Consider the following 12,532-nt stretch of genomic DNA (forward strand, 5'->3'; position numbering starts at 1 on the left):
TACATGCCGCTTTTCCCTACTCGAAGAAGGCTCAAAGTGGCTTACATTCGCCTTTCCTTTCCTCTCCCCACAACAGACACCCTGTGGGGTGGGTGAGGCTGAGAGACCCCTGATATTCCTGCTCGGTCAGAGCAGTTTTATCAGTGCTGTGACTAGCCCAAGGTCACCCAGCTGGCTGCATGTGGGGGAGTGCAGAATCGAACCCGGCATGCCAGATTAGAAGTCTGCACTCCTAACCACTGCACCAAACTGGCTCTCCGTCACATAGAGAAGATGGAGCAGAGTTGTTTTCTGTTGCTCCAGAACCATTGGGCTGAAATTAATTCAAAAGTTTTTCCAGCTAAACCTCTGGAAAAAGTTTCTGACAGAACAGTTCCTCAGTGGAACCAGCTTCCTCAGGAGGTGGTGGGTTCTCCTTCCTTGGAGGTTTTTAAGCAGAGGCTGGATAGTCATTTGATGGAAATGCTGATTTTGTGAACTTAGGCAGATTGTGAGTGGGTGGGCAGGAAGGGATGTGCCAGCGTTTGTCTCTTGTGGCCCTTTCTTATATACCCAGGGAATTGCTGATCGCCACTGGGGGATGGTGGGTGAATTCCCTCCAGGCCAGGATTGATTCTGGAGATTTTTTGTGGTGGGATCATGTAGGCATGAAATTGGGGTCAGTGTGGATGGGCAGGTAGTTGTGAGTGTCTTGCATTGTGCAGGGGGTTGGACTAGATGACCCTTGAGGTCCCTTCCACCTCTATGATTCTATGAATACATTTGGGAGGCATAGCTGTGTATACACACACACACAGACACACACGGTCCTTCCCCTCTCCCCCCGGCCCATCACTGGCCATTTCAGGAAGGGGGAGATCAACATGACCATATATAGTCATATCACCTGATAAATATTTTAACAATTTTTAAAAATGTATTAAAAGATCCCTACACATTCAGGAAACCCTACCAGGGCCATCAAGAAAACCCAAGGTTTCACAAAACCAAGGTTAAGACAGCCTGCATTAAGGTGTTAGTGGCATGCAATCGGGGACAGTTTAGTCTTACCTGTTCTTGAGGAATCAAGATATTCCTTCTTTTGTGCTTTGAGCAGCAGGGACAGGCTTGCGCAGTTCTCTTGTTGATGCTGTGGCTACCAGCACAGCGCAGTGGCAAATTTCCCTTATCCATTCCCTTGGAAGTGGCCTTCTCTCCTGCCCACACAGTGCCATGCTTAGAAACAAAACAAAATACTGAATATCTTTATAACAGTCAACAGTCTGTCAGGTTCCCTGAATTACCTGCTTGCTTGCTTTGTCTCTTTTATTGTGGCGATATACCTTTCCCCTTATATCTCCACAATGAAAGGGGCTGGAGAATTTTCAATGAAAGCTGAAGATTCAGAGAACCTGATACAGGGTTGAAACTGGCCTCAACCAGAGTTAGGGCTCTTTGGGCCCTGGCTCCAGCCTGGTGGAACCCCTTACCTGAGGAGATCAGGACCCTGCAGGACCTAATCAGTTCCTCAGGGCCTGTAAAACAGAGCGTTTCCGTCAGGCTATAATTGGAGGCACTTGGCCTCCTCTTGAAAGTCCACCCAAGACAAGATCTCTAAGAACTTTCATGGCAGCCCTCATTTCTGCAGCCATCCCGAATTTCTCTGAACAAATTTAACTGCAGGACATCTTATGACTTGTGGGAAGTCAGCGATCTCAGGCCCTTTTTGGGTTTTCAAGTAGAGCATATGGGAATCTTAAACAAATTAACTGAGAAGTTTTCAGCACACAAACCGATGGTACAAAGCTTTATTGTTCCAAAAGAAAAAAAGGACCACATCTACACGTGGAGTAGAACCCGTTGGGGCTGCAAGGGAAATTGGATCACTGAACTTCATGAAGTTCTCTTTAGGGTGGAAATGAGTCCTGTTAGCAGAAAGCTAGACTAGCAGGAGACGGACCAGGCTTTCTTCTTGTTACACTAAGTTCATGTCTCTAACTGGCAGGGAATTGTTGGTTTTCTTAATGTGAATAATGGGATTTGAGCTGCGAATGGGGAGAGGAACAAGCAGTCCTTTCTCCTGTCTTTTCCTCCATATTGTGTAGATCTGATTTTAGATAAGTCCATAAGGGAGACAGCCTGCCCTTTTGCAGGCAGAGGGTTATATTATACTCATACAAGCTACTGCGAATAGGAGAAGAATTGGCTTCCTGCCCTCTTTCTTACCTCCTGAGCCACGCCATGGATGACCTGCACTTGGTCCTGTGTGACCAAACTTGTGGGTTGCTGCCTTTAATTGTAAACTAAACATGAGCAGGCAGTGTGATGCAGCGGTAAAAAAGGTGAATGCCATTTTGGGCTGTATCAACAGGGGCATCACATCAAAATCAAAAGATGTCATAGTCCCATTGTATACGGCACTGGTCAGACTACACCTGGAGTACTGTGTGCAGTTCTGGAGGCCTAACTTCAAGAAGGACGTAGATAAAATTGAAAGGGTACAGAGGAGAGCAATGAGGATGATCTGGGGCCAAGGGACCAAGCCCTATGAAGATAGGTTGAGGGACTTGGGAATGTTCAGCCTGGAGAAAAGGAGGTTGAGAGGGGACATGATAGCCCTCTTTAAGTATTTGAAAGGTTGTCACTTGGAGGAGGGCAGGATGCTGTTCCTGTTGGCTGCAGAGGACAGGACACGCAGTAATGGGTTTAAACTACAACGATATAGGCTAGAAATCAGGAAAAAGATTTTCACAGTCAGAGTAGTCCAGCAGTGGAAGAGGCTGCCCCAGTGGAAGAGACTCCCCCTCACTGGCAGTCTTCAAGCAAAGGTAGGATACACACTTTTCTTGGATGCTTTGGGCTGATCCTGTGTAGAGCAGGGGGTTGGACTAAATGGCCTGCATGGCCCCTTCCAACTCTATGATTCTATGATTCTAATTGGCAAGGCTCACATGCAGAGTTTACAATAGGATTTAATCAAGTGCCAGTTCGTTGCAGGGCCTGAATACAGACAGCCCAAGAAGGTCCAAATTGGTTTGTTTCACTAACTGCGGTTTGTGCTAACTGCTTGTCAGTTAACCGGAGTTTGGCGTCCAAACTGGGTATTGTCGAAGTGCTGAGATTCGGAAACAAGGAAGCAATTCTGCTATTTATTCTTTATATTAACCTCTATTTTGTTTTCCCGCTTACAGGAAAGAACCTCTACACGAATGAATATGTAGCGATCAAGCTGGTAAGTTCCTTCTGATGGTTTTACAGATTTGCCCCCTCTCATTGCCTACCACAGGGCCAGACTCATTTTAATGGAGGGAATCTATGGCGTTTATCTTATTTTTATAACAACTGGTTTGTTGGTGTGGGCCCAAGCGTGAGATGTTCCATGAACCCCAAGGGAAAGAGTCGTTGGGGGGAAAAGGGGAGATGGTCCCTGCATGCATCCAATGAAGCGTTGATTTATTCTTTATTGACCCAAAGTGGGTCACATCCCTCTCCTGGTCTGTGGGCCGCTTTCAGAGGCTTCATGATCCATTTCTGGGTCCTGACCTGCAGGTTAGGAAACACTTCCCTTATATCTGGAAACGAAGATCTAAAAACTCTGTAGGTTACAGCCAGCTTTTTGCTGTTCATAAAAGCCTTTGGTCTTTCTAAAACAGGGGTCATCAAACTGCGGCCCTCCAGATGTCCATGGACTACAATTCCCAGAAGCCCCTGCCAGCGAATGCTGGCAGGGGCTTCTGGGAATTGTAGTCCATGGACATCTGGAGGGCCGCAGTTTGACTACCCCTGTTCTAAAACATAAATGCAAAGGATGGGAGGGTGTGTGTGAATGGCAATTGCAGTTGTGGACATAGCAGCTGCTGGCTTTACTGTTGTTTTTTGAACACGGGTGTGATTTTGCGAGGAATATGTAACAAGGTTTTGCAATTTGTCGTCGTCCCCCCCCCCAGGAACCTATCAAATCCAGAGCGCCTCAGCTGCACTTGGAGTACCGGTTCTACAAACAGCTTGGCAATACAGGTAGGTGCATGGCTGGAGAATTTTGCAAGGTCGCTTGAAGTCCCCTAGTCCTCATGAAAGTGAGAGGATGGTGGTGAGCGTAATACAGGGTGGCAGTTTGGAGACCAAGCTGGGAACTTGGTGGAGGACCGAAGTTCAAAGCTCCCCTCCCCCCACTCCCCCGCCATGTAGTTGTAAGGACTGTGATAAGGAATGCTGCCAATTTCACAGCAATTCAATACTTTGGATCACGCAAACTATGTTCACTTTGCACTGAACAACTCAAAACCAGCTGCTCAGCTGGTGGACAGCCGACTCTCCGATGGGACTGTGCTTCTGATCTCACAGCATTTCCCCATGCTCTCGCCTTGCTGTGTTTATGGGGAGCGTCAGAATCCATCTCCTATCAGGCTGCAATCGGCTGGGAGTCTAACTCTGACCCGCTCACCGCCTTCCTACATTGTGGCAGGGGAGAAAAGAGACCCATCAAACTGGGTTTGTGTCTGCTAGAGCCGAAGTGGCCAAACTGTGGCTCTCCAGGTGTCCGTGGACCACAATTACCATGAGCCCCTGCCAACTGGCCATCCTGGCAGGGGCTCATAGTAGTTGTAGTCCATGGACATCTGGAGCTCCACAGTTTGGCCACCCCTGTGTTAAGAGCATCCCTAGTGGAAGTTAAGCAGGGTGGGCCCTGGTTAGTATTCGAATGGGAGACCTCCAAGGAAGTCCTCCAAGGATGACTTTTGTTAATCTCTTCCTTGAAAACCCTGCAGCAATGGTTCCTTCCTAATCCAGTTCCTCATGCGGTGGTGACCCCCAACCATAAAATGATGCAAGTGTTCTTTCTCAGAAATTAAACTGAAACTGACCCATGGCGTGAAGATCTGTTTTCATGCTTGTATATAACTTGTTTTTTTTCCCCAGGGTTTCTCAGTTCATTTCTGCCTCTTGTCCCATCATGCCGATCTCATTCTTTTCCGCTGCTCCAGACAGACGAATGCTCTATCTCGATCTATCCCGCAAGACTGTTGTGTAGGAGAGCCAGTTTGGTGTAGTGGTTAGGAGTGTGGGCTTCTAATCTGGCATGCCAGGTTCGATTCTGCGCTCCCCCACATGCAGCCAGCTGGGTGACCTTGGGCTTGCCACGGCACTGATAAAGCTGTTCTGACCGGGCAGTGATATCAGCGCTCTCTCAGCCTCACCCACCTCACAGGGTGTCTGTTGTGGGGAGAGGAAAGGGAAGGCGACTGGAAGCCGCTTTGAGCCTCCTTCGGGTAGGGAAGAGCGGCATATAAGAACCAACTCTTCTTCTTCTTCTTCTTCTTCTTCTTCTAGATGGCGCCCCCTCTGCCATGACTCCTGTGAAAGGGTCATTCGACCCCCAAAGGGGACCTGATCCCCCCAGGTTGAGAACCACTGCCCTACAGCAGGGATCATCAACCCCCGGCCCAGTGGCGGGCCGCAAAGGCCACGGTACCGGGCCACCGCCAGCCACGCCTGCCTTCCCCCACCGGCAGCAAGAAGGAAGGGAAGAGGCAGGCGCAGCTGCTGGCATGGCGGTGATGCAAACTCGCATGCGCGCTGTTGCCGCGCATGCGCGTTAGCGCCACCTGGTGGCGAAAACATGCACACGCGGCAATTGCGCGTTTTCGCAGCACCCGGGCCGTCGGCTCTTCCCTCACTCCGGAGGCGGTCCCTGACCTGAGAAAGGTTGGGGACCGCTACCCTACAGGGTTCCGATAAGTCTGCTGCCACTTGATGGGCACGTCCCACCACTCAAGAAGATATGAAGTCCCTTGAACCTGCTGTATTAATAGCGAGCCTTAACAATACTTATATTGCTCATAATGCTAAGTATTGTTTGGCATTAATAAATCCCATTCAAAGCTCGCCATTTGTAAGGTTTCACATTCTTGGCCGTAAGCCTTAGCATTAGTAATGCCAGCAAATAAATGTATGTTAATATCTTAACGGATTGTTTTGTTCTCAAGGACCGATTGTAAGCACCGGTTGCATTTCTGAATTGCTTCACGTTAATATTAACCTCCGTTAGTTATGTTCGATTTAAGAATTAACCATGCGAAGCTGGTCCGAAGCACTCCCCGTACAGTATTACTGTTAATACACTGCGTTGTCATATTTAATTAATTTCTGTTTGCAAAATTTGTTCGCTGCCTTTTCATCCTTCCAAAGGGCATCGTAGCCGTGTTGTGGGATATTTCTGATTCGGTGTCCTCCCCTGTCAACGGCCTTGGCTTGACCCTGCTGCCCCCTCCCTTCCATTTGTGACTTGAATCTCTGTGTGAGAGTCTCGGAGAATCTCTTGCAGGCCTCCAGTTTCCAGAGTGTCTTGTCCAAGGGTAGTCAAACTGCAGCCCTCCAGATGTCCATGGACTACAATTCCCAGGAGCCCCCTGCCAGCATTTGCTGGCAGGGGGCTCTTGGGAATTGTAGTCCATGGACATCTGGAGGGCTGCAGTTTGACTACCCCTGGTCTTGTCCTTCTCTGGCTGTGGCTTTTGATTGAGAGCCAGGATGGGGTTAAGATTTAGGTTCAGTCCCCAACATTGTGCTGGGAGGCCTGTGCTGGTGCCCTAAAAAGTGTTTTGGGGAAGTCAGCGAGGACAGGGGAGGGCCTTTAGCCAGCGAGGCTATTGGATATTCCATTAATTGTGCAGATTTTTTTTAATGTTGCTATGGTAGCAGCTGCCGCTACAGCATATTTCTGTGTTACTGAAATTAAGCGGCGGCAATGATTTTGTGGCAGGTGCCACCTCTTAGGGTGGCCATTTTGTGGCTCACCCATCATGTCGTGTCTCAAATGTGTGTGCAGGCTCAAAAAGGCTGGGGGCCTTTGATTTAGATCAACCCTCGGAAGGAGAAGGGCTTTTGTGAGGCCCCCTCTCATGCGGGGCTCGTTGCTCACCCTTTCTCTTTCCCCTTCCAGAAGGAATCCCTCAGGTTTACTACTTTGGCCCATGCGGGAAATACAACGCCATGGTCTTAGAGCTGCTGGGGCCCAGCCTGGAAGACCTCTTTGACCTCTGCGACCGGACGTTCACGCTCAAGACGGTCCTCATGATCGCCATCCAATTGGTAAGCGACCTTCTCCGGGCTCCGCCCACATAGCTCACTGCCATAAAAGAACCGGACCCTTCCCCCTCTGTGGTAGGGGAGGGGACAAGTCTCTCTTGCGTCCGTGTCCTGCAGTGCTCTGTGGTCAGGTCTAAACTGGAAGGTTGTGTTTTTAAAAAATTGAAATTCCATGTCAGAGTTACTCTATTTATTTATTAATTAAATTTCTCTTCTGCCCTGTCTTGAGTGACTCAGGGCAAATTACCACATTTTGTACATTCCATACAATATGAAATTGTTCCCGTTGGCTGCAGAGGAAAGGAGGCACAGTAATGGGTTTAAACTACAAGTACAACGATACAGGCTAGATATCAGGAAAAAAAGTTTCACAGTCAGAGTAGTTCAGCAGTGGAATAGGCTGCCTAAGGAGGTGGTGAGCTCCCCCTCACTGGCAGTCTTCAAGCAAAGGTTGGATACACACTTTTCTTGGATGCTTTAGGATGCTTAGGGCTGACCCTGTGTAGAGCAGGGGGTTGGACTAGATGGCCTGTATGGCCCCTTCCAACTCTAGGATTCTATAATTCTCGCAGTTTACCCTGCAAGAAGACCTCCACTGCTCTTAGTTTTTTACCCCTCCCCCCAAACACACACACTGCATCAACTCTAGATTTACTTCAAGCATCTGATGCATCTCCTACAACTAAACTAAGATGATATGAGGATTTGTGTGTTTGCTTGCTTCTGTTTTTGCAAGGAGCGTGCCATCAGAAGGCCCCCCACCCACTCGTAATAAACTGGATGCATAAGTCTGGGTTTTTGAGAATCTAGGCCTGATATAATGATCTTTAAAAGTGCATTGGTGACATGTAGAGATGTCTCAGAAACCAGAACAAACATTTGCGTCTGGCCGTACGCAGGATAGCACAGTTTTGGGTTACGAGCAACAAGTCTTTGCAGAGTGACCCAGATGCTACAATGTCAGCTAATCCTGGTTAGGACTGCGCAGAAGAAGGTAAAAACGGCTTCTGATGACCCCATTTGCCTCGAAAACCTTACACTGAAGTGTAGTGTTGGAGGAGATTTTGCCGATTCCCGCAGACCGCCCCAAAGACAAAGGGTCTAGATCAAACCGAGCCGGGACTCTCTGGTACCTAAAATATCGTACTTTGGTCGTGTGATGGGAAGGCAAGAATCGCGGGAAAAGACAATCATGCTAGGAAAAGTGGAAGGCATCAGGAAAAGAGGCAAACTTGAGCTGGATCGACTCCACGAGGGACGCCATTTATTCCCAGGACCTGAGCAAGGTTGCTAATTGCAGCACATTTGGGAGGCGATTAATTCAGAGGGTCGCCATCAATCAGACATGACTTGATGGCAGTTGACACAGATGTCACATCGTCGGTTCCCTCCTGCCGTGGGCCAGAATTTCAAATCCGTTTTCCTTTAACTTGCCCTTTCTCCTCCCCCTAACCCTCCTCCCCAGATCACCCGGATGGAGTACGTCCACACCAAAAGCCTGATCTACAGAGACGTCAAGCCCGAGAACTTCTTGGTGGGGCGCCCGGGCAGCAAACGGCAGCACACCATTCACATCATCGACTTCGGCCTGGCCAAAGAGTACATTGACCCCGAGACCAAAAAACACATCCCCTACCGAGAGCACAAGAGCCTGACAGGGACAGCCCGATACATGAGCATCAACACGCACCTCGGGAAAGGTAAGCCAGCACGTGCGGTCCTCAGGGGAGCTGTATGAACCTGGGCTGGCTCGGCCAGAAGCCGGCAACAAAGTGTTGGGGCTGGAGTAGGATGCTTAGGGCTGATCCTGCGTAGAGCAGGGGGCTGGACTAGATGACCTGTATGACCCCTTCCAACTCTATGATTCTATGATTCTATGAGTAAGGAAATACTTGGGCATTTGTGAGGGAGGGGCCTGCAGAGAGCCTCCCCTCCCAAGCAGCCATTTTCTCCAGGGGAACTGCCTGGAGGATGGCATCCCTATGTTGCCCGCTGTTTTCACACAGAGTGGAAGCGAAAGAGTCCTGGTTCCCAAAAGACCTGAATTAGATTCCAGCTTGTCTGAATGTGGAAACCTGCAGTTATCAGAGGCACGTTTCTGCTGATGCTGGCAGGTTTCTACAGCAAGAACCAGCCCCAGTGCAGGGGGAAGGAGTGAGTTCGAAAGAAGTGGTGCAGCACTCAAAAGAGAGCCAGCTTGGTGTAGTGATTAGGAGCGCCCATCTTCTAATCTGGTGAACCTGGTTTGATTCCCTGCTTCTCCTCCACATGCAGCCAGCTGGGTGGCCTTGGGCTCGCCACAACACTGATAAAGCTGTTCTGACCGAGCAGTAATATCAGAGCTCTCTCAGCCTCACCCACCCCACAGGGTGTCTGTTGTGGGGAGAGGAAAGGGGACTGTAAGCTGCTTTGAGACTCCTTCGGGTAGAGAAAAGCGGCATAGTTGGTTCTTATATGCTGCTTTTCCCTACCCGAAGGAGTCTCAAAGCGGCTTACAGTCACCTTCCCTTTCCTCTCCCCACAAGAGACACTCTGTGAGGAGGGTGAGGCTGAGAGAACTCTGAGATTACTGAAGAAGAAGAAGAGTTGGTTCTTCTTCTTCTTCTCCTTCTTCTCCTTCTTCTTCTTCAGACGCCACCCCTTTTGCATTCCCATTGAGGGGGATTTCTCAGGCTCCCACAGTAGGATCTTAAGAGTGGAAGCCGACAGATGTGGGCGGAGCTGATCCACCAGGGTTGATTCGTTATCATCTGGCATTTTGTGATATTTAGCATCTTATAACGATGATAGAAAAAAGTTAAAAGAACAACTTAATTTTCTTTTTAGCCATCTTTAGACGCAATGTGGGTCACGGTGGCAGACTCAGGAATTCAACATATTTTAAAGCTGCACGGAAGCAAATTATTTATAAAAACGCAGCCTTTAAAAGCTTGAAGTGCTGCCTAGAGAGAAAACGTTAATACGTCATCAGGCAGTCTCAAGGCTGTGCAGACTTTTTAACACATTGTCTCTGAGGAAGTGGGCCTGCACACAAAAGCTGATACCTTGAATAAAACCTTGTTGGTCTTAAGTGTGCCCCTGGACTCAAAATTTCTCCTGTTGTTCAGACCAACACGCTACCCACGTGAATCAGACTTCTTAAAGGGAACTTTTATGGACTGTTAAAATGTTAAATGAACCAACATGTTCTGGATGGATGTGCTCGGTGTAATGCTAAGGAAAATTGGCACAGCTATGATTGAAATTGTGAAGGTCTTTCTGCAAAAACACAAAAAACTGCAGCACATTGTGTTAAACTTTGGAGGAACCTCTCACTCCAAATGGCTGGACACGGAAGACAGCTTCAGCCAAAAAGAAAAGTTGCACTTAACCAATATTAAGTATTACGATTTTAATCGTTCCCAGCTTGTCCTGTATCCGTAACTGTCATGTCTCTTTCCATGCAGAACAAAGCCGTCGAGATGACCTGGAAGCCCTCGGTCACATGTTCATGTACTTCCTTCGTGGGAGCCTGCCCTGGCAAGGCCTCAAGGTGATGAGCCAGCCCCTTAGAATCTCTTAAACCTGTTGGCCACGTGCAGATATGTTTATGTATCGTCTTTGCTTGGATACTTCATTCCGTTTCAGGACTGGAAATTTGAACTGCTTTTTATTTTAAAGAGAGGGCCATGATAGCTCTCAGTGCTGATTTTGCATATTTTACAACCTTTCCAGAAATAACTGTAACGAACAAGAAAATTTAAAAGGTTTCCAGCCTGCTTTTTGACCTAAATCAGGTCCTGGTTGGAGCGCCCCCCCTCCCTCCTAAATGGAGTGTGTGAAGCCATTTTTGTCCCCAAGAACCAGAATAATTCCACACCTCTTTTGCTGCCGGTGTGCTCCTCGTTTCATTTGTTCTAGGAAGTCTCCATAGCACATAGGCCTCTAGGCAAAACAGTATGACTAATTGAAAGACGTGATCCTAACTTCAGTATGCCACCAGACAACAAGGTACATCTCCCTTAGAAACCTGAAGAGCCAGAGCTCTTGCATGATTCCTCGTTCCTCTTCAGATGTTTGTGAACATTCTGTGACATCACAGCAGCTAGTCTGGCAGTGGCACAGGTTCTTGCAGGCACTCCAGAAAGGAAGCCAAAAAGCGATGCTTTTCTTAGCAGATCTTGGCTCCTCGCCGTGTCCTGGGGCCGACACACCACACACTCCTTCAGGGTGTCCTGCTTTTTGTCTCACTGTTGTTCTAGGCGGACACGCTGAAGGAACGATACCAGAAGATAGGTGACACGAAAAGAGCCACGCCTGTCGAAGTGCTGTGTGAAAACTTCCCCGGTAAGGATGCTGGAGGGGAGGGGAGGGGAGGGGAGGGGAGGGGAGGCAACCAGCATTTGTTTTGGGTGGCAGGCTGGGTAGCATAATGGACCTTCCTTCTTGCTGTCTAACACAAATCATAGACTCTTAGAATCCTAGAGTGGGAAGGGGCCACACAGGCCATCTAGTCCCACCCCTTCCTCAATGCAGGATCAGCCTCAAGCATCCAGGAGAAGGATCTGTCCAGCCACTGCTTGAAGACCGCCAGTGAGGGGAGCTCCCCACCTCCTCAGGCAGCCCATCCCACTGCTGAACTAGACTCCTAGAATCCTGGAGTGGGAAGGGGCCATGCAGGCCATCTAGTCCCACCCCTTCCTCAGTGCAGGATCAGCCTCAAGCATCCAGGAGAAGGATCTGTCCAGCCACTGCTTGAAGACCGCCAGTGAGGGGAGCTCCCCACCTCCTCAGGCAGCCCATCCCACTGCTGAACTAGACTCCTAGAATCCTGGAGTGGGAAGGGGCCATGAAGGCCATCTAGTCCCACCCCTTCCTCAGTGCAGGATCAGCCTCAAGCATCCAGGAGAAGGATCTGTCCAGCCACTGCTTGAAGACCGCCAGTGAGGGGAGCTCCCCACCTCCTCAGGCAGCCCATCCCACTGCTGAACTAGACTCCTAGAATCCTGGAGTGGGAAGGGGCCATGCAGGCCATCTAGTCCCACCCCTTCCTCAGTGCAGGATCAGCCTCAAGCATCCAGGAGAAGGATCTGTCCAGCCACTGCTTGAAGACCGCCAGTGAGGGGAGCTCCCCACCTCCTCAGGCAGCCCATCCCACTGCTGAACTAGACTCCTAGAATCCTGGAGTGGGAAGGGGCCATGCAGGCCATCTAGTCCCACCCCTTCCTCAGTGCAGGATCAGCCTCAAGCATCCAGGAGAAGGATCTGTCCAGCTGCTGCTTGAAGACGGCCAGTGAGGGGAAGCTCCCCACCTCCTGAGGCAGCCCATCCCACTGCTGAACTACTTGGACTGTGAAAGATCTTTTCCTGATACCTTGTCGATATCCTTCTACAAGTCTATTCTGTTTATCCCCCTGTTCTAGCACGGACCCCCATTTATAGATTCTCCCTTTTGGTCCTCACAACCTGCAAGGTAGTTCAAGCT

At 49.3% G+C, this 12,532-nt stretch overlaps 1 protein-coding gene across 6 annotated transcripts in view; it reads left to right on the forward strand.

Moving 5' to 3' along the window:
* The window catches only part of CSNK1G2 (casein kinase 1 gamma 2), an 81,254-nt gene that overhangs the window by 51,527 nt on the left and 17,195 nt on the right, over positions 1–12,532 (forward strand). For 5 of the 6 annotated variants that reach the window (XM_077331779.1, XM_077331775.1, XM_077331774.1 and 2 more), the window contains 6 exons: positions 3,171–3,211; positions 3,927–3,996; positions 6,923–7,071; positions 8,534–8,768; positions 10,515–10,600; positions 11,310–11,394. In XM_077331779.1, the coding sequence (XP_077187894.1) occupies positions 3,171–3,211; positions 3,927–3,996; positions 6,923–7,071; positions 8,534–8,768; positions 10,515–10,600; positions 11,310–11,394 (666 nt within the window). The remainder of the gene's footprint in view (positions 1–3,170; positions 3,212–3,926; positions 3,997–6,922; positions 7,072–8,533; positions 8,769–10,514; positions 10,601–11,309; positions 11,395–12,532) is intronic. The other variant, XM_077331778.1, reaches the window with a different exon arrangement.

Source organism: Paroedura picta, chromosome 4, assembly GCF_049243985.1.
Source record: "Paroedura picta isolate Pp20150507F chromosome 4, Ppicta_v3.0, whole genome shotgun sequence".
NCBI lineage: Eukaryota > Metazoa > Chordata > Lepidosauria > Squamata > Gekkonidae > Paroedura > Paroedura picta.